The sequence below is a fragment of the Leptodactylus fuscus genome, chromosome 5 (assembly GCF_031893055.1).
Source record: "Leptodactylus fuscus isolate aLepFus1 chromosome 5, aLepFus1.hap2, whole genome shotgun sequence".
NCBI lineage: Eukaryota > Metazoa > Chordata > Amphibia > Anura > Leptodactylidae > Leptodactylus > Leptodactylus fuscus.
In genome coordinates, this window is record NC_134269.1 from 147731302 (window position 1) to 147750231 (window position 18930).

The 18930-nt window shown below is 39.6% G+C and overlaps 1 protein-coding gene across 1 annotated transcript in view; it reads left to right on the forward strand.

Moving 5' to 3' along the window:
• The window catches only part of HMGA2 (high mobility group AT-hook 2), an 83787-nt gene extending 70531 nt beyond the window's left edge, over window positions 1–13256 (forward strand). Inside the window, exon 5 of the mRNA XM_075275877.1 lies at window positions 13212–13256. Within this exon, the coding sequence (XP_075131978.1) occupies window positions 13212–13256 (45 nt within the window). The remainder of the gene's footprint in view (window positions 1–13211) is intronic.
• The last annotated feature ends 5674 nt before the right edge of the window (window positions 13257–18930 follow it).

An 18930-nucleotide genomic window follows, 5' to 3' on the forward strand; every position in this document is an offset into this window, starting at 1 on the left:
TCTGATCTGGCAGAGGTGAGAGGCTTAGACAGGGTTGAGGGGATATCGTCACTCCATAAGAAGAGAACCACCATTTAGGTGTGTGGAGTCTTATTAAGCCATGACAATATCCCCTCAACCCTGTCTAAGCCTCTGACCTCTGCCAGATCAGTCCTCTCTGCGTCAAGCTGATGAGATACAAATACATCGAAACAGCTGTCCTTGGCTGAGAAGACTGTATCTGGTATAATCCCAACATCATTGCAAAGGCCTCTGAGAAGGTCGGCATGATGTTAAAGGGAGTGCCCTCTATAGGTTTGCTTGACTGAAACTTTGTCTTCCTAATTACATCCTGGAAGATAGACTTGCGCATTCTCAGTCAGCGCCCTCTATTGGTGTGCATACTTGAGGCACTGGCATCCTAATTACATCATGGAAGTCAGATTTGCATATTCTTCCCATGTTCCTTTGCACAGTGGAGCGCTCATGGCTTAATAAAACTCCACACACCTAAATGGTGGTTCTCTCCTTATGGAGTGATGATATCCCCTCAAACTGTATTAGTGAGTGTAGGTACTGCAGCTCTGCTTCATTTACTTCCTGTTTCCATGGGTTATAGACAAAATGGTCTGGAGCAGACCCTATTAACATCTACAGGCGAGTTTTATAGGTATGCTCTGTGACCTGTGCAAAGTTCATTACGCAGAGGGGGGAGTAGATAAGCTGTGAAATCACCTGTTGTGTTTGTAGGATTCTGTGCTTTTTTTCCTACATATATATTGTAGCTGTGCTCTTCAGTCTGCAGGTAAGTGAGGTGGTTGTTGCAAAGAAATGTCCTAGATTTATAGGAGGAAGTCTTAGCATATTATTTTGCTGGGTGGCCATAGTTAGAACTGCAGAATTTTTTAAAAATATACATGATCAAATACACACACCAAAAATTCTTGGAAAATATGTTTTCTGGTGACACATTCCCTTTAAAGGGATTGTCCAGTTTCTGCAAATAAATGTTATTTTCTGTATAATGAAAAGTTAAACCAGCAGTCTGGAATTTTTTTAATTCATTCATTGTGTACCTGTTCCTGCAATTTATATAACTCACATAATATTACCTTATTTAGTTATTCCTTTCAGGGTCGTCTTCTCCCTATTTGGGTCATGTGATCCCCTGATAATAACATGACTTTCTCTTCTCGCAAGGGATTGGGGGGGGGAGCACTATTTCTGTATGATTCAGACATCAAGGATTGTACCACACAGGTTGTCCTCAGGTGGACAAAACCTGCTGTTATTACTGCTGTTTGAGGTCCTCTCATGTCACATACCTATAATGGAGATCACCCTGCAGCCTCCCTGACTGTATATTTTTGGTCTTCGATTATTTGGGAAAATATGTGAAGAGAAGGATAGGTTCACTGTGTCCAAGCAGCAGTGATAGCAGACAGGTGAAAGGTGCAGGGATGGAGAAAAGGGTTTTGCTCATAGTGCTTCTTTAACCTTTTCCCTGCGGAGGACTCCCAGGGCGGTCCTTCTGTATCGGAGGACGTAGCTAATACGTCCTCCCTACTAATGCCGATATCTCAGGACTGATGCGGCTATCTTGATGGTTTAAGATTAATTTTAACAATGAGAATCTCATCTTCAAAATGATACCTACATATTCATGATAGCACTTATAGCCTTAAAGAGGACCTTTCATCAGATCGGGCACATGCAGTTTTATATACTGCTGGAAAGCTGACAGAGCGCTGAATTCAGCGCACTGTCGGCTTTCCCGATCTGTGCCTGGTGTAAAGCGCTATCGGTCCCGGGACCGTAGCACTTTAGTGTCAGAAGGGCGTTTCTGACACTTAGCCAGGGACGCCCTTCTGCCCAGCAGCGCCTATCGCGCTGTAGAGCGTGAGCGGGGAGGAACGCCTCCTCCCTCTGCTCACACAGCTCGTCCATAGACGAGTATTATCAGGAGGGGAGGGGGGAGTTACTCCCCGCTCCACAGTACAGCGCGATAGGCAGAAGGGCATCCCTGGCTAAGTGTCAGAAACGCCCTTCTGACTGTAAAGCGCTACGGTCCCGGGACCAATAGCGCTTTACACCGGGCACAGATCGGGAAAGCCGATAGTGTGCTTAATTCAGCGCACTGTCAGCTTTCCAGCAGTATATAAAACTGCATGTGCCCGATCTGATGAAAAGTCCTCTTTAAGGTTGAGTGCACATGGGATTTTTTGGTCCGGAAACTGGGGCAGAGGCTTCCTCAGTTTCCGGACCAAAAAACGGGTAGCCGCGACTGGATGCCGGTGCAGTGCATCCAACATTCAGTGCGACTTTTTTGGGGGGGCGCTGCGACCTGGACAATGGTAAACATCTGGCTGACAGTGCCAATAAACTTCCTGGGTATGTTTAGAGGGTATTAAATAAGAATACCCCTCTAGTAAGGCTCAGGGGGAATTACATTATCCCTCTGTGACAATCAGAGACCAAAAGTATAGAATGTTCACTGATAGATAGGAGAGGGGGTAACAAGGACTGAAGTCCCTGCTACCTTCCTCCTGGGGTCACATACAGGTTAAGCACAGATAATGATGATCATTCATCATCACTGTGCAGGCTGCAAGGCTCCTCCCCCCCCCCCTCTCCTACTACAGTTCGTAAGATGCTTCCTTAGACAGGAGGGTGGGGGCCATTTTAGAGCCCTATATCTCAGGACTGGATGGGGCCATCATGACGGTTGACCCATGATAACACAGTTCTGATGCGATTCACTGTTGAAAACACTGTTGGGAATTGAGATGTTATAATCCCTTTAAAATAATGAATTTCAATTGCTAGATTTTAGTGGCTTTTTCACTATTTAGAGCAGTATTTATCACTTTGTTGCTACTTTCACAGTCTCTTTGGAGGAGTTTGAATAGTTTTATCACGCATGTTGTTAAAGGAAGTCTGCCAGCTAAAAAATCAGTATCAAGCTAATGACAGTACTTTGTTAGAACAGCATCCATACTTTGCGACAATGCCTTGGTTATTCTACATTGCAGCTTAATTTTCATTTTATTTAGCTTTATGGGTGTTTTCTTCTGCTGTGGCTTCACTCTCTGTTGTAGATAACCCCATGTAACTACCACCCTGCTTGTGCCCCATTGAGTGACAGCTCCCACTTTGCCTGCAGTTTGGGGTGGTTACATGGAGCTGAGAGCGAACCTCAGGCAAGAGAGGAAACAACCCTAAAGCCCATTCAGCTAAGTTATAGAAGAATAAAACACTGAATTTCATGAAAATGGAGCTACAATGCAGAATAAGAAAGGCATCTCTAGAAAGCACAGAATCCTACAAGGTACAGCCATGTGTTTGATACCAATAATTCTGCTGACAGACTCCCTGTTATAGCATTGATTAGGCTGTCATTTAATTAAGCTATGAACCATATAGGAGGCGATTGATCTCTTTAGATGCATTTTCATTATTATTTATTAATAACAATAATAAATTATCGCCATCCTAGTGGTTTGCCTAGAGCGGAGGCTTTGAGTTTTGATGTTTGAGCAGTGCCTGTATTCTGTTGAGAAAAAAAAAAACAAGATGATGACAGCAAATCCTATCACTACACCTGCTTGACACATCAAAGTCAATGTACATTGATCAACCATAAAGATTAAAACCATTGTCAGGTTAAGGGATACATAGATTATCTCATAGTGTTACCTGTCATGTTAGCAGTCAGTACCTGAACTTGTTTTGTTGGCAGCAAGAAGACTGGGCAAGCATAAGAATCTTGGCAACTTTTGACAAATTGTAATGACTAGACAATTGAGTCAGAACATCGCCAAAATAACTAGTCTGGTAGGGTGTTCCCAGAATGTATTGGATAGTATGTAGCAAAAAGTGTTTCAAAACACAGCCAATGGACCAGTCTCGCGGTCATGGGCACCCAAGTATTGTTCACGTGTGTGGGGAGCAACATCTACTGAGCTACTGTAACATAAATTGCTTTAATAAAAAAAAAAGTGAGCATTGGTTATGATGGCAAGTTGTAATGAACTTTGTTCTTACACTTTTCTATCTTTTGAGGCCCTCTAACCACAGACCTTCAGAGTACCCATGCTGACCCCAGCCCATCTCCAAAATCTTGGGATGAATCTCCTTATATTTGGAATCATGTGGATCGGGTGTGTGTGCTTTGTCATTTCTTCCCACAGTGAGGGGGACAATCTCATCACATTTTTAGCATCTGTTTAATGTATCCATTTAACAAATGCAATGATGAAAAATGGGTGATGAAAACAGATGAAGAAAAAAATTGATACATTTCTTTCTACCATTGACTATGCAAACAGATGGCTATCCAGTTTTTGTATCTGTTAAATGTATCCACTAAACAGATGCTAAAAATGAAATGTGAGTAATTCCTTAAGGGGCCATCCACATCAAGTTTTGATCATAAGTTTAACTGATCGGTTTTCGAATACAAAAAACTGATGCGAAAATGGATTAGAGCAGATGGAAACTGATGACCATCCATTTACGGAGTCTATGTTAAATAAAAAATAAATTAAAAAAGTCAGTTACTGTAGGACAGAAAAGTAGTACAAACCATACTTTTGTGCCTGACAAAATTACAGACAGGAACTAGCCGTGACTTTGCCAGATAAATTGGGGCAGGTTTATTAAAATGGTCTTTAAGCAAAACTTATTAATTGCCCATCACAACCAATCACAGTGCAGACTTCATTTTTCTAGAGCAGAAAACTAGCTGCACTGTGATTGCTATGGACAACTATCGGTGTAAATAAATTAAAAAAAAAGTTAACTTTTGAAATGAAGATTAAAAAAAAAAAAAAAAAAAAAATGGCTGTGTGGTGGGATGGGGTTACAAATACTTACCGAGATTGTCTGTGCTATCTATTATAAGTATACTTAGTCCCAATACATGTGAAGATGTATTGGTTAAGCAAGGGGGGGGTTCTGGGAAGTTGTTTTTAATATAACTATGCCTTCAAACCAGGAGAGGGGAGTATTGGTCAACCCATAGAGGTGTGATAACGGCATATTGTAGCTGTAGAAATTCAGTTCTACTATAGTCAGGTTACTGTGTATACTCCTGGTGTGCATGTGCTTTTTGTTTTTATTAAAAGACTAGTAGAAGGAACCAGCTTTGCACATGTATAGTTTATTTTTTGTTTGTACAGTGGCTCCATAATAATTGGCCAGTTTTTGTCTGGTTTATTTTGTATGTTGTTGGGGTGTGGGTGTGTGTTGAAAAAACATGCCTTGTCAGATTAGAGCCGGGCTTCGGTCTGCTGGGGAGTTTAAGCAGCTCGCTGTTGTCAGTGACATACCTTGTTACATTGGAGACTGGCTTGGGTTTGGTGAGAGTTTTCATTAGCTCGAGCAGAAGCCATGCGTTTTGCTATGGAAAAAAACCTAGTGTAAAGCTGTGTGTATGTCAAGACTGAAGAACCTGCGAGTTTACATTGGTCCATAAGCGTGATGTGTTCCTATGTATCTCAGTTTTATTAAAACCTGGAGTAAAGATGTGTGTATGTGACCTGGCGTAACAGTGTCTTTCACAGCACCCTGCGCCTTTAAAGCTGATCTACAGCAGTGAAGAAAAATGGCTAGGTTGTTATAGAAACCTGGAGTAAAGCTGTGTACATGTGGAGACTAAGCGCCTGCAAGCTTCTATTGGCTAATAAGTGACATGTGACTGTATATGGCAGCTGTAATATGAGTGAAAGACTTACAGGCTTCTATTGGCTAATGCAGGTCATCTTTGGGGAATACTGTATCTCAGGAACGGTACGTACTAGAAAGCAGAGTCCTGGTCTAAAAATTTCCCGGGCACCTGATGTACCTGTCTGCAAAATTTTAGTGAAGATCCATTTGTTTGGTCGCGCATAACGAACAGACGGACATATAGACAGACTCATTTTTAAATATATGAGATGGAAGCAAATGAAAGTTATATTTTATTGAATTCCATGAGCATTGAATTAAATGGAAATAAACAGATGGGAATAGGCTGTGTCAGACTAGCCCAACTTGGCACCAGTAGATACTCTAGTAGGACTAGGCACTAGCACAATAATAGATTAGAAGACTCAAATTTGAAAATTACTATGCTATATTTCTTTAGGGTTGTTAGAGGGTGGGCCCAAGGAACCTCATTATCATACTACCTCCAGGGCACACAGGCTTGCTACAGGCATATTTTGGTCACTAAACCGCCAGTCCATAATGACATGCAGGTGGTTTAGTGTCCCAAATTCACCTAACAGGTTCCCTTAGGGTTAGTTCACACGGGGACAATGAGGCGGATTTTGACAGCGGATTTCGCCTCAAAATCTGCCTCCATACAATGGTGGTCTATGGAGACCGCTAGCTTTCATTTTTCTGCTAGCAGTTTTTTGCCACTAGCAGAAAAAAGAAGCGACATGACCTTTCTTCAGGCGGATTCCGCCTGAGGAAAGCAATAGAAGTGATTGGGAGGCAAAAAATGCGTCACGTTTTTACAGTCCAGTCACTTTAGGGGAGGGGAAAACCGCCTGACGTTTTCTGAAGTGGTTTTTACCAAAAACTGCTCCAGAAAACGCTCCAAAAAATGTCAAGGTCCAAAAACCGCTTCCTACTTAGGAAGCTTTTTTTTTTTTTCCGGACCAAATTAAGCCAGACGTAATTTACATGTGAACTAGCCCTTAAAAAAATGATATGCTATTAATATCTTTGTGCCACATGCTATAGGACTCCAGATATTGTGGAGTCTATGCCTCAGTGGGACAGAGTTGTTTGGGTGGCACTAGGGGGACAATAACTAGGTACTTTTAATATTACATCTATACTTTGCTCTTATGAATACAAGTTAAAAGGGGGTGATTGTTTGTAAAACCCTTATTCTTCTACTTTGTGGAACAACTACAATCAGTTCTCTAAAAGAATAATCTGTGAAAAATGAAAGTGAAACTTTTAACGTCCTTTGTTCCCTTATAGTTGGTTACCGTACTTGACGTCAGTTATTTGTTGTTCTAAGGATGCCAGACTCCCATTGAAAGGTCAGAGGCTCCATTCAGCTATTCTGTCAGTCAGCTCCACAGTTCTCCTTTGTGTTCATATGAGTTTCCCTTTAAAGGAGAGGAGTTCAGGCTAAGATTTAACAACAAGGGCATGAGCTCATGCGGGCTTCCTAATCTCAATGGTGTAAGGAAATAGTGATAAATTATATAAACATGAGGACTACATGGAAGTTCATAGAGGATAATGTAAATCTTAAACTGTATTCAGAGGAATCTTTTCCTTTTCCATCTGTTTCCTTCAGAATATCCCCATTGATGTCTTTTCCATGTGGCAATGAGAATTTAGTTTGAAGCTTATCCGTTTTTGTAACAATGCTGCCTGGGGACTTTACACTCTCTGTGCTGTTTAGTAAGCGGCGTATAGCCATAATTTAATGGAAGATTACTGACCCTAGATATTAGTAATTGTGTTGGAAGAGGAACTAAACTCTAAATCATATCCACAAGTTAGTGTGTGTGTGTATATGTGTGTGTGTGTGTGTATATATATATATATATATATATATATATATATATATATATGTTTTTTTTTATAGTATTTTATGGTTATTTAATTCCTGGTAGTTGTTGTTTCATCCATTTCACATGGTTATTCTTTTATAACTCATTCCCAATTTTCTCTGCAGGATTCTGCATGCAAAGTATTTACTGGAGCATTTAAAGCAAAGCAAGTTTGTAACAATGATCTGACCTGGCTTCTGGCTATTCTGCCATATGATTGCCCAACCCTAGATCAGGGGAATCACCTGACCAGTGCGTTTAACCTCGTAGATGCTGTGGTCAATAAGGACTGGGGTACCTAAAAGGGCTTCAGAGTCAGTCATCCTCCATTTCTTAAAATTTCTCAACTTTCCGAATGTGGCAGGTGGCAGGGTTAAATTAGACATCTAATAGAAGTGCACAAATGACTCTTGAGAGAGTCAGGCCAGTGAATGGTTAGTAAATAACAATGTAGACCCCAAGTCACTACATCAGGAAACTGGAAAGGTTCAAGACATTTTACCCTGAGCACACAATATGGCTGACCGTTCCCTTTCACTAAAATGAAGCTCACTACTGGGGATGCAGTCTTGCCTAAGTAGGGACTATTTTACTTGCTGGAACTTTAACTTTCCAGAAATATTTTTGACACTTTATAGAGAGATGTCTGTATAAGAAAAAAAAAAAAAATCCACACGTATAGATTGAAACATGAGCACTGATAACATTTTCATGTCCTTTGTCTGTTCCAGTAACCCAATTGGAGCTAAGCAAAGCTTGTCTTTGCAAATAGCAGAATACAGAGTTCAGACTGGAACTTCACCTTTCCCCAATTCCCTCCGCTTCACGGTTTCCCCTCCTAAAGAATGTTCTTTGCAATGCTGTGCTCATTTTCTTTGTGAAGTGGTTGTGGAAGTGACTGTGTGAGCTGTTCAGTGTTCAGCAGCCCTCATGCCTGGTACTCATAAAAAAAACGTCACTGTGCTCTTCCACTTTGAAAGGCTCTTTTATGTTACTTTCCTGACGTCTCCTTCCAATGGCTAAGTGGCTTGACCTGGAAGCTGCTGCTTGGCCTTACCACATAGCTAGGCCTTAATGAGGTGTGTATTCGGATCTCTTGGTTACAAATTTTCATGCATTAACTCTCTAGAGTTTAAAGGGAACCTAAGTCACTATCTGGTGATTTTTCGACCCTAAACTAGCCCCAATGCATGCAGCATCAAGTAATGATCTTTCCTATGGTGGCTCTCGCATAGGCCTTATTTACACTTCCGCAATTACATGAGCAGAAGGTGATTATTTCATATATGTTATATTTAGTCTATAGGTCATACAAAGTCTAGCCTTGTTTTATTAATTTCCTGACTCTGAACTTCAGGATATCCCCTGCTGTAATGCTGTTATAACAATAGTAATGACTGAATGTAAAGTGCTGACCATACACACAGACTGAATAGCAGTTTGTTTTTACTGGATCACAGATTAGTTTAATTGCAACATGTGCTAATTGGTAAGTTACTGTATAATAGAAATTCTTAGGGAGCTGGGGATATTTACTTATGTCATGGCAATGGCCATGATAAACCCAGACAACAGTCGTCTAAGGCATCAATGACAAACTCACCCGTATACTGTCCAGAATGTCATGTAAAATGAGTGTAAGAGCTTAACGAAACGGAACGTAGAAAATCATATTCAGAATTAAAATATGACAAAATAAATGCCTAAAAACTGAAATGATCTTTTTCTAATATTTTCTTAGGCTATGTTTACAGGTGCACCAAAGTCTTCAATGGAGTCTCCATTACAATATACGTCTGATACTGTGCATGCAGGATTTGTTCATCCATTCATTTCAGTTTAAAAGGGACAGACATGCAACAAGACCCCATTATAGTCGGTGGGGCTCCATATGTAACATGTTAATTTCTGTTGTTCTGGTCCTCCGATGCTACTGTGAACTTGGCGTTACATTACTGATTAGTTTCTTTTACCTTTGTGTTGAACTTTGTTTTTGTACTGTTTTATTTTATTGTATGTTTCAGTAGTAGTAGTACCATATTTCTCCGAAAATAAGCCATAGACAGCTATACAGGTGAAAAAGTAAATAGAATACAGCAGAACAGATACAGTAGACCCTTCATCAATGAAAGCAGACACCCCAAAAGAATTGCACCCCCAAGAGAATCACACATTGACTTTAAGGGAGTTATCTGCACAAGATGGCATTAGTGAGAGAATTCTCCACAACAATAAGGATTCACTACCTGTAGTGGCAGTTTCTCACACACAGATCAGGTAGTGCCGCTGGCATGACTACATTGTGGCTGCCTCTGCTACAGGAGTGACAGATCTGTGTGTGAGAACCCATCCACCATTAGTACTTGCCAACTCTAAATAGTTTTGGGTATAAGTGGATTGTTGTTCATGGGGCGGGGAAAAAGACATCCCCTGAAAATAACCCCTCACCTAGCTTTCGGAGCAAATAATAATATAAGACCCTGTCCAATTTTCAGAGAAACGTGGTGTGATGGTGGTGGTTTTGGTAAGCCCCAGTATGTCTATATGGCTTTTTGATCTCTCTGATACATGTCAGTAGGGGTATAGATGGATGTTTACTTAAGTCCTTTGTAATGACCAGGTGGGTGACCATATTCTATTTATGTTGCTATTTTTCCGTGTAGGGGAAGTATGTTATCCAGGCTATTGTTTCAGAATGGAAAGGCCTTCTCTTTGATTCATGGTTTCAGGGTTTCCCACAAATCTTTAAACAGACTGAACAGAAGTGGTGTGAAATCTCAGCGCTTGATGCTGCTGGAGCATCTTGAAGCTGTCATCCATGCATGTGTGCATGTGTTTATTCTCTGAATTTCCAGCAAACAGGGTTGTGAATGTATTTCAAGTGTCCAGCGTGAGGTTTCCCGAGCGCATTAGGCAGTGATTAAAGGATCTCCCTGAGCCGGGCGCTCCTCTGCAGCAGTGTCACACGTGGTAGCATTTAGGAGCCCCTTCACAGCTGAAGTGTTTCAAACACTAATGAATGAAACCTTGCTCATGTAATGTGAATGGTGCTCTGTAGTGGCCTGGGAAAGGAAGAAGGTTATAAATTCTGTCAGCTAGCCACCCAGACAAAAGGAAGCCATGTGGAAAATTAAATCTATAAAAGTATGAAGACTTTTATAATCTGGTTTAGCTAGTTCTTCTTAAGGAGTTTAACTTTTCTGTTGCTGTAAATGATTTCCCTTGGATTCCTGTGTGAATGTTGATTTTGCAAGATAAATAGCTAGGGCTCTCTTCATTGATCTCTTTTGGCCATGTTTTATTGAAACTACACACGATTTTCCTATCTCAGTCTCCTATAGCATTTACTATTTTGTCATATGCCTAAGGCCTCCTTCGCACAGCTGTAGTGGTTTTTACTTTCTGCAAATGCTGATCCGCGATCTGCAAAAAAAAATGTCTGCATGTCATCCACACTCATGGATCTACAAAAAGATTTGTACAATTCCCTACATTGGTCTATTCCACAAATGCAAGTGAAAATAGGACCCTGATTATGGCACAAACCACAGCTACAAAAATTGCATTGGTGTGTATGTGCCCATAGAAATTAATGGGTCTGTACTTTTATCTGCAATTGTGGATAAAAATTACGGTCGTGTGCAGGAGGCCTAATATGCTAAATAGGTGCTGGGAAAACAAATTTAGGCTAAGTTCACATCTACATCGGAGACTCTACTGCCGAAACAATCGAAAATCAGCAGAGAGAATAGTCCTGCACAGAGGACTTTTTTCCACATCGTGTGGTTTTAGAATTAGGCTGGGGCCCCACAGGCCAGAAACGCCGTGGGAAAAAGTCGCATCAATTTACATTAACTGCAAAGTGGATGGGATTCTTGCAAATCTAATGTCTACTTTGCGGTAAAAACCCTGGCGTGGACACCCTGCGATTTCCAAAATCGGCGTGGTTTTGGATATTGCAGTATGTCAATTATATCTACGGAAATGCTGGTGGCTTCCCCATATATATAATTGTAACAGAAAGTCCGTGGAGGAAAACTTAGCGAACATTCTGTTTTAAAGCACTGTGGGAAGAACTGCAATGCGTTCCTGACGCGGTTTTTCCTGCAGCGCTTTATAGCTGCGGATTGTCCCATGGGGCCTTAGCCTCAAACCTTTTAGGTAATAAGTTTGTAATGTGTATTTTTAGAAAACTATCTTGCATACTGCCAAGCCATCTGTAAGAAGGAAGAAATAGACTGAAGTCATGGAGGGATTGAAGAAAAATGCACACGTAGATATGTCTGTGTGTGTCTATCTGTGTAAAAAAAAAATATATATATACATACATATATATATATATATATATATATATATATATATATATATATATATATATATATATACATATACACATACGTGTACATAGAGGCATCTTTTATATCCCTTTCCGATTTCATTGACGATCTAACTGTTTCAGTTTTGACAGTAGATCTGGGTTTCCATGCCAGTCTTGCATATGCTACATTTCCTCTCTAGTTTCCTGTTTGGTGTTCAGAACAAGCATTCATTGTTACATAGCTGACAGATCCGTGAAGATTAAAACACTTCTCACCATATAGTTGTATTGCCAACACGAACAGCTCACTCAGTTTTATCTGTTCTTATGGTTTGAGACATCAGATGCTGGCTATGCGTACATATATATATTTGTATTCTGACAACAGATTGAGTTCCTTTTCTCCATTAAACCGCCACTTCTACAGGTTTGCTGGATGATTCTACATTTAGCTGAAAGTATTTGCTGCTTTCCTTTGCTCAGAGCAGCATGTAAAATGAGGCTATCACAATGAACATTTTCCTCTATGGTGTCGCCTCATTATCTACCAAGCTTATTCTGTAACTTCTTATAACCGCTATCTTTGTCTATTTATGTGCCTACAGTAGCTATTACAACTAATACAATGAGTTATAGGTTTTCAGTGAGTAGGAAGCCACAAGATGGAGTCTTATTTAGCTTTTCCTAATATGTAGGAAAGATGGTTGTACAAAGCTCTTCAACATGTCCACGTCTTTCAGTGATATCATAGATCTAGTAATAATAAGCCATGTGTGTTATTGCATAAAATAGACCTTGCTGAATGTCATTAAAAATGTAACCTGTATAGAACCTAAACACATTGTTACATGTGCCAAATAATTTCCAATACCATAATCGAAGGTCAGAGGTGGTTAGATTTTGTTTGACTGCAGCCAATGCCTCAAACTTGATGAGTTGATGTAATAGAGCATAGGTAACCATGTATATGTATATACATGTACATTGCCTGCAGATAGTATTCCTAGGGATAGCACTCTATGGACCCGTGGTGCGTAAAGAGAGAACCAGGTCCCAGAACATGCTCATTGTGTGTCCTACATAGTCTGGCACTCCTATTCCATTCAATGTCAATTGAAATTTGTTCATACTGCACCACCCATCCAACAATGGGTGCAGACTGCATTGAGTACAGTGGGTTTTTTTGGGGGTTTTTTTTTTTTTTTGGGGGGGGGGGGGTCAGTTTTGTTTGTGACAGATTCGATTGTTATTTTATTCTTTTCTATTTCAGTGACATGTTGACTGCTTCCTCCAGTTTCTGGACCTTTTAGTACTGGGCTAAGTCATTTTAATTTGGCTATTTTTTCTTCCAGGGAGAGACAGAAGAGGCCTCCTCACATGAATCTGAAGAGGACTAGACTGCAACCAGCATCAATTTCTACCTCAAAAAGCAGTTGGGTTTCTTAAGGTTCAGATTCAGTCCCTTCAGTTTATCTGGATCTTAGAAATGAAGACACTGCCTTGACCACTTAATTTGTACTACCACCATCTCTCCACTTCTTGCCTGTGGGCAGGGAGCAAAGTCACCCAACCTCTCTAAGAACTTTCAGTTCATTACTTTCTCTGTAATCCTTTCACTGTCCCAATTTTAATGCTGAGAAAAAAAACTGCTGTAAAACAGGGGGATACAGATAAATGGTAACCGTTTTCTACATGCTGTTTTATTCGTAACCTACTAATCAGTGATATCTGGGACAGACATTCTTGGATCAGGATTCTTTTTTGCCACTCACTGCACTGCATAAACATAAAGATACTTGTAACATATGATAAAATGGGCATTGAATTTGGAAACTTGGTGGCTATCCCTGTGTAGACCACACCAGCTAACATTCTAATATGATAAACTCCCCATAGAACACCAAAGACTGGGGATTCAATCCCCCAAAACCTCAACTACATTTCTCTTACAGCAAGATATTGCGATTTCATGCATGGTTCATGACAAAAGTATGGGATAAAAACTTCATTATTCATGCCAGATAATACTGTTTAAGACTATGTTGCATTATGTAGGTTTTTTCTACTTTAAGGTACCATGAATAAGATTCCTGCATTTTGCAAGAGCAGAGTACCAGAAATGTCCTTATATACTTTGATTTAGAGAGATCATAAAAAGATATTCAGTGTAATAAGGAGAAGAAATAGGTATTTTTACTGTCCTCCAAAGAAAGAAAAACATAAAAAAAACCTTCAGTTAACTTACAAGACTAAGATGCAATGCATGTGTCCATACCTGTTTAGAAGCCTAGGCATTTGTCGCAAAAGACAAAGGTATATATAAATGAATCTATTCACTGGGGTCATCTATAAGAAGTAATACTAATCCAAACAGATTCAGCTCATAAAATAACTTTCATAGACTATAAGAAATATGCTTGTGGAAGAATGGAAGAAATCCGGTTTTATTTTACCAAAGGGTATTTGAAAAATGAGAGACTGAATCTAACTTGTTATAATGGGCAATGGCTCTACAATCCTTCGTACTCATTTGGTTCGATTTCTCCATTGTGTATATATTGCACATGAGGACAATTGTACCCAGAAATAACTTAAAGTGGGGCAAATTTGATTTCCCCTCATAAATGGATATAGCTTAAATAAATATAAGAAGGCTAGACTGAAAATGTGCCAAATATATCAGTTACTGAAGTGATATGACACATCTTGGCCCATGTTAAACTCTTTACTCTTAACAACATTTTGATGGTATACCTTACACCAGAATGTTGCCAGTATAACTGGCATAGACATTTACCACATATGGGACATCTTACAAATAGTCACACCCATATTCTACTCAACATAGCAAGTGTGTCACACACCCCTTCTCTTTGGCTCAAACATATAATGTAATGAACATAATAAAAGTACCAAAAATCTGAGCCATCACCAGTCAGAATCAAGGTGCAAAACCAGGGAAGTAGCTAAAGACACACAAGCTCCAGTGCAACAATTTAGCTTGGGCCCCCTCCACAACTTCTGGTCCCAACCAGCATCATTGCTATATCTCTTAAGTAGGCAGTCAGTGCTGCCCTCACTGCTAGGCTCAACTCTGGATATGGTAGTATACCTCTGTAAAGACTGCCTCAGATTCAGTAGCTCAAATTTACATATCATAGTATACCTAATGGGTATCACATAACAACAGAATACAATCACAAAAAAACATTATTCTACACAATGAGAAGTGATTCTAGTATATATGGTCTTAAATGTCAGTGCATAGAGAAGAAGAGAAGGACTTGTGATGCTGACAGACATAACTGCAGGTCAAAGAGTTGTCAGGGGGTCCTCTTGGCTTATGGGATCATCATTTCCCCATTGTTTTTGGTTTTATACATGACCCTATTGTCTGGAGCTTTTGTAAATCTTTGTAGTTATCTTAGTTTGCTGGATTCATAAATAATAGTAAGGAGCCACTGCTCGCATATGAAAGTAGGATTTCTTATTCATTGAATTGTCATACCTAAAAAGTGTTAGGTCCCAGATCATCACACATGAGCATGCTGATTCACACACAGTGCTGAAAGCGTACAAGAGTCATTGCATATACATTGATAAGCTATAACATTAAAACCACCTGTCTAATATATTTTGTCAGTCTTCCTCATATTGCCAAAACTGCTCTGACAAGATCTCTAAAGATGTCCTTTGATATCTAGTACCAAGACGTTAGGCAAAGTTTGTTGATGCTATAGTACCTATATAAAGGTCTTGTGCTAAGTGATTATAAGAAAATTTGTATTCTATCTTATCTGAGACAAATGCCTGTGTTTTGCTCTTTATCGGGCTGGTTCTCTACTGCCCCCTTTTAGCTAAAAATTACTTTCACGTTGCAATTCCTTCTATATCTGTTTCAAGAAAGACTGCAAGTCAGATGATTCACATTACACAAGTCTATAGAAGTCTATGGCAAGGGACTGGAAGCAGGAAGTGCAGGAGATAACAAGAAAGTAGGGCTTAGCCTGATGCTAGAAGTAAATGGAAGCATCCAATCTCTTTATTGGCATTAGTACTGGTCTATACATCTCTATATATGTCCTGCACAGTCCTATGGTGGTGTCTGAGTGATACTCCTGTATTCATTGTGTACAGTGTAAGGCAGCTAGTCTCTACCCACCAGCTCAGGGAGGGTTACAAATAGCTTGCAGAGAGGAAAACTGCTAATTAATGCAAGTCATATACATACATATAATGTACATACATATGGCTTGCACTGAAAAATTACATGCAATGACAGGTACTCTAAGTTCTGTAATCTGTGAGCTAGGGCCTCATGTGTCCAATAGGTGCACATATCGGATTTAGAACTAAGAATTTGGAGGTGAACACCTTTTGAACTCTGTAAATCTTGTTCAGAAATGGATTAAGGGAAATGAAGATGTGGCAGCACGTATTATACATCTTAAAGACGTCCCATCGTTAGGGAACAATTTTGCCATGAAAGACTATACTTAAGATACAAAAATATTTAGGTACATGAATGTCAAGACCCAAGGCTTTCTAGCAGAAAGTTGCCCAGAAAATCTCATTGGCTCAGCCAGCTTGCCTTCTTTTTGTCACCTTTTTGTTGTCCATGAGTTCTGATGTTCATGTGCCCAATGTAAGCACTTTCATTGTTTGATAGAAGTCTGAATGAGCCAAAGCCAAAAAAGCTCTGCAACAAAAAAAGCGGCGTCTCTACAACATATCTCTACAGCCTCAGCATCGAGCTCGCTGGCTGTGCAACCCCTTCCTATTGTATCTCTTTCTGAAATCTGTTCTACAGTAGCCCTTCACTTTAAGTGCCCATCAATAAACCTTGGGCACTATTGCCAGTTCACCAGCTGTCCTTCCATAGACTACTTTTAGTAGGTACTAACCACTGCTTACCACAAAACCTGCTCAAATCCTTGCTCCTGTCAGTTTTTCCTCCTTTCAGTACACACGCGCACACTGTTCATCTGCTGCCTAATATAGCCCACCCTTTCACTGATGGTATTGTCACAAAATAGTCAATTTCTGTTCTTCTTCTCAGTGGTTTTACTGTTATGGCTAATATATGTATACTGCATTTACTAAAAGTTCTTGTATAGTTACGTATTAGGGTTACTTCCCCTTTAAAATTATAATTTATTATAAGTATTATTATTACAGAATTTATTAAATTTATGGGTTTGGGATTTTCAGGTTTGTTTTAAACACCCAATAACACATTGATAGTTTCACAATTGAAGGTATTTAAAAGTTAGAAGGATGCATTTACAGAGAGAAAGGTAAGAATGTGGTAAATGCAATAAGGGTATATAGAGTCCGTTTTATTAAAGGAATTTTACAGAATTATAAAGGTGCCTACTTTTTTTTGCCAGTGCCGCACCTTCCCATGGTTTCTGATATTGCTCCTCAGCTCCATTATAGGTGGCTGAGCTGCCCTGTGGACAGATGTGGCACTGTTACAATATGGTAGTCACGTTTGTAATCTGCTTTTATTGTACCAAACTGCTTATACATTGAACCAGTTCCTGTACAAAGCCTATTAGATAAGGGTAAGGCCCAGAAGAATTCTAATAGTAACCTGCAAATATGTAATGTTTCAATGCTGATTCTTTGTAACCAGTCTTATTCACATAATGAAATACATGTGGCCGGCACCTCAGCACTTGCAGGTAACTGGCTGCACATTACCAGAGTAGCTCCATTTCCTGAATTGTAAAACTGGCATCAAAGTGATGCATGTTGGGCAGTTGTATAGTGCCACTTAGCAAATGTTTTGTGCCTCCTGGGTTATCTATATCCATAAAAGGGAACATGTATTTACAGCTCGCTGGAACTGTGTGCCCTTATGCTGAGAACATTATACCCCAGATTTTTTGTGACCTAAAAACTTACACCCTTACAAATGGTGAATGAAAGCAGAAAAATCTCTACACCAGTTATTTTGTATGTTGCTTTTATACCAGACATATTGAAAACCAGGGTCATATAAGCAGTACGTGCCCATCCCAGCGCCTGCGCTTATCAGCAGACATTCTCCTCCCCTCACTACTCATGACTACCTCTGATTTCCACGGATCCCTACAGCCTTATTATTGAATGCTGCTATACTCAGTACCTTGCAGAGATCTGCAATAGAGCAGTTAGATATCCCTATTTGCATGTTGTATCTACTTAAACACAATAAGACCATTATGCAAGCAATATCATTGTTTCATCATGAACATGTTGTTCCTTAGATTTCAGCTTTGTATCTAGATTTCTGTATAATGAACTGTTAACTTGAATATATTTTTGTACTGAATTCTTCTAGGTGTTTAAGGAAAATCTTTCTGATGTTACACAATACAGAACATTCTTATCCTCATGTTGAAATATTACTGTCCATACTTGTACCTCAGTTTTGTGTTGTTAAAGGAAAATGGACTGATAAAAACAAACAACTGTACCTCCAGAATTCTGACAGAAACCAAGTGTTACCATTAGATAATTTCCAGAACATCTAGGACTGCAGATAATCCCTAACCAAAGTATTTTGTAGGACGTTGTACTTAGTAAACACATATGTAGGTCCATGTTTGATATTGCCTACATTAATACTTGAGAGCTAAAAGCAGTGTCCTGTTCTAGCACTCTGTGTTATTTACATGGATCCCAATGCCTTCTAGTGAAAACCTTCAAAGAAACTTGAAGCTTTGTAGGCGGGAAGATGCAAGCTTGGCTTTTGCATAATGCAATCATAAGTATGTGTTTAATGTAGTGGTTTGAAATGTATTTTCATGTATTTTACACAAATGTGATTTTTATATTGTTTCATTAAGATGTATTTTAAATTCTCAAGTAGAGTTTTTATTCTCTGTTTAGCCAGTATTTACACATTCTTAACATTGTATTAATAACTGGGCAGGAGAGAGTTCCTCAGGGGTGTCCATGCTGATTGTAGGAGAATAGAATTGGCCATTTTAGTAGATTTGCAACTATTCTGTTTGCCACAAACCAGTGTAACAGGGCTTGGCCCTACAATCCGAAGTGTTCAAACTCTCAATAGAGGAAAAG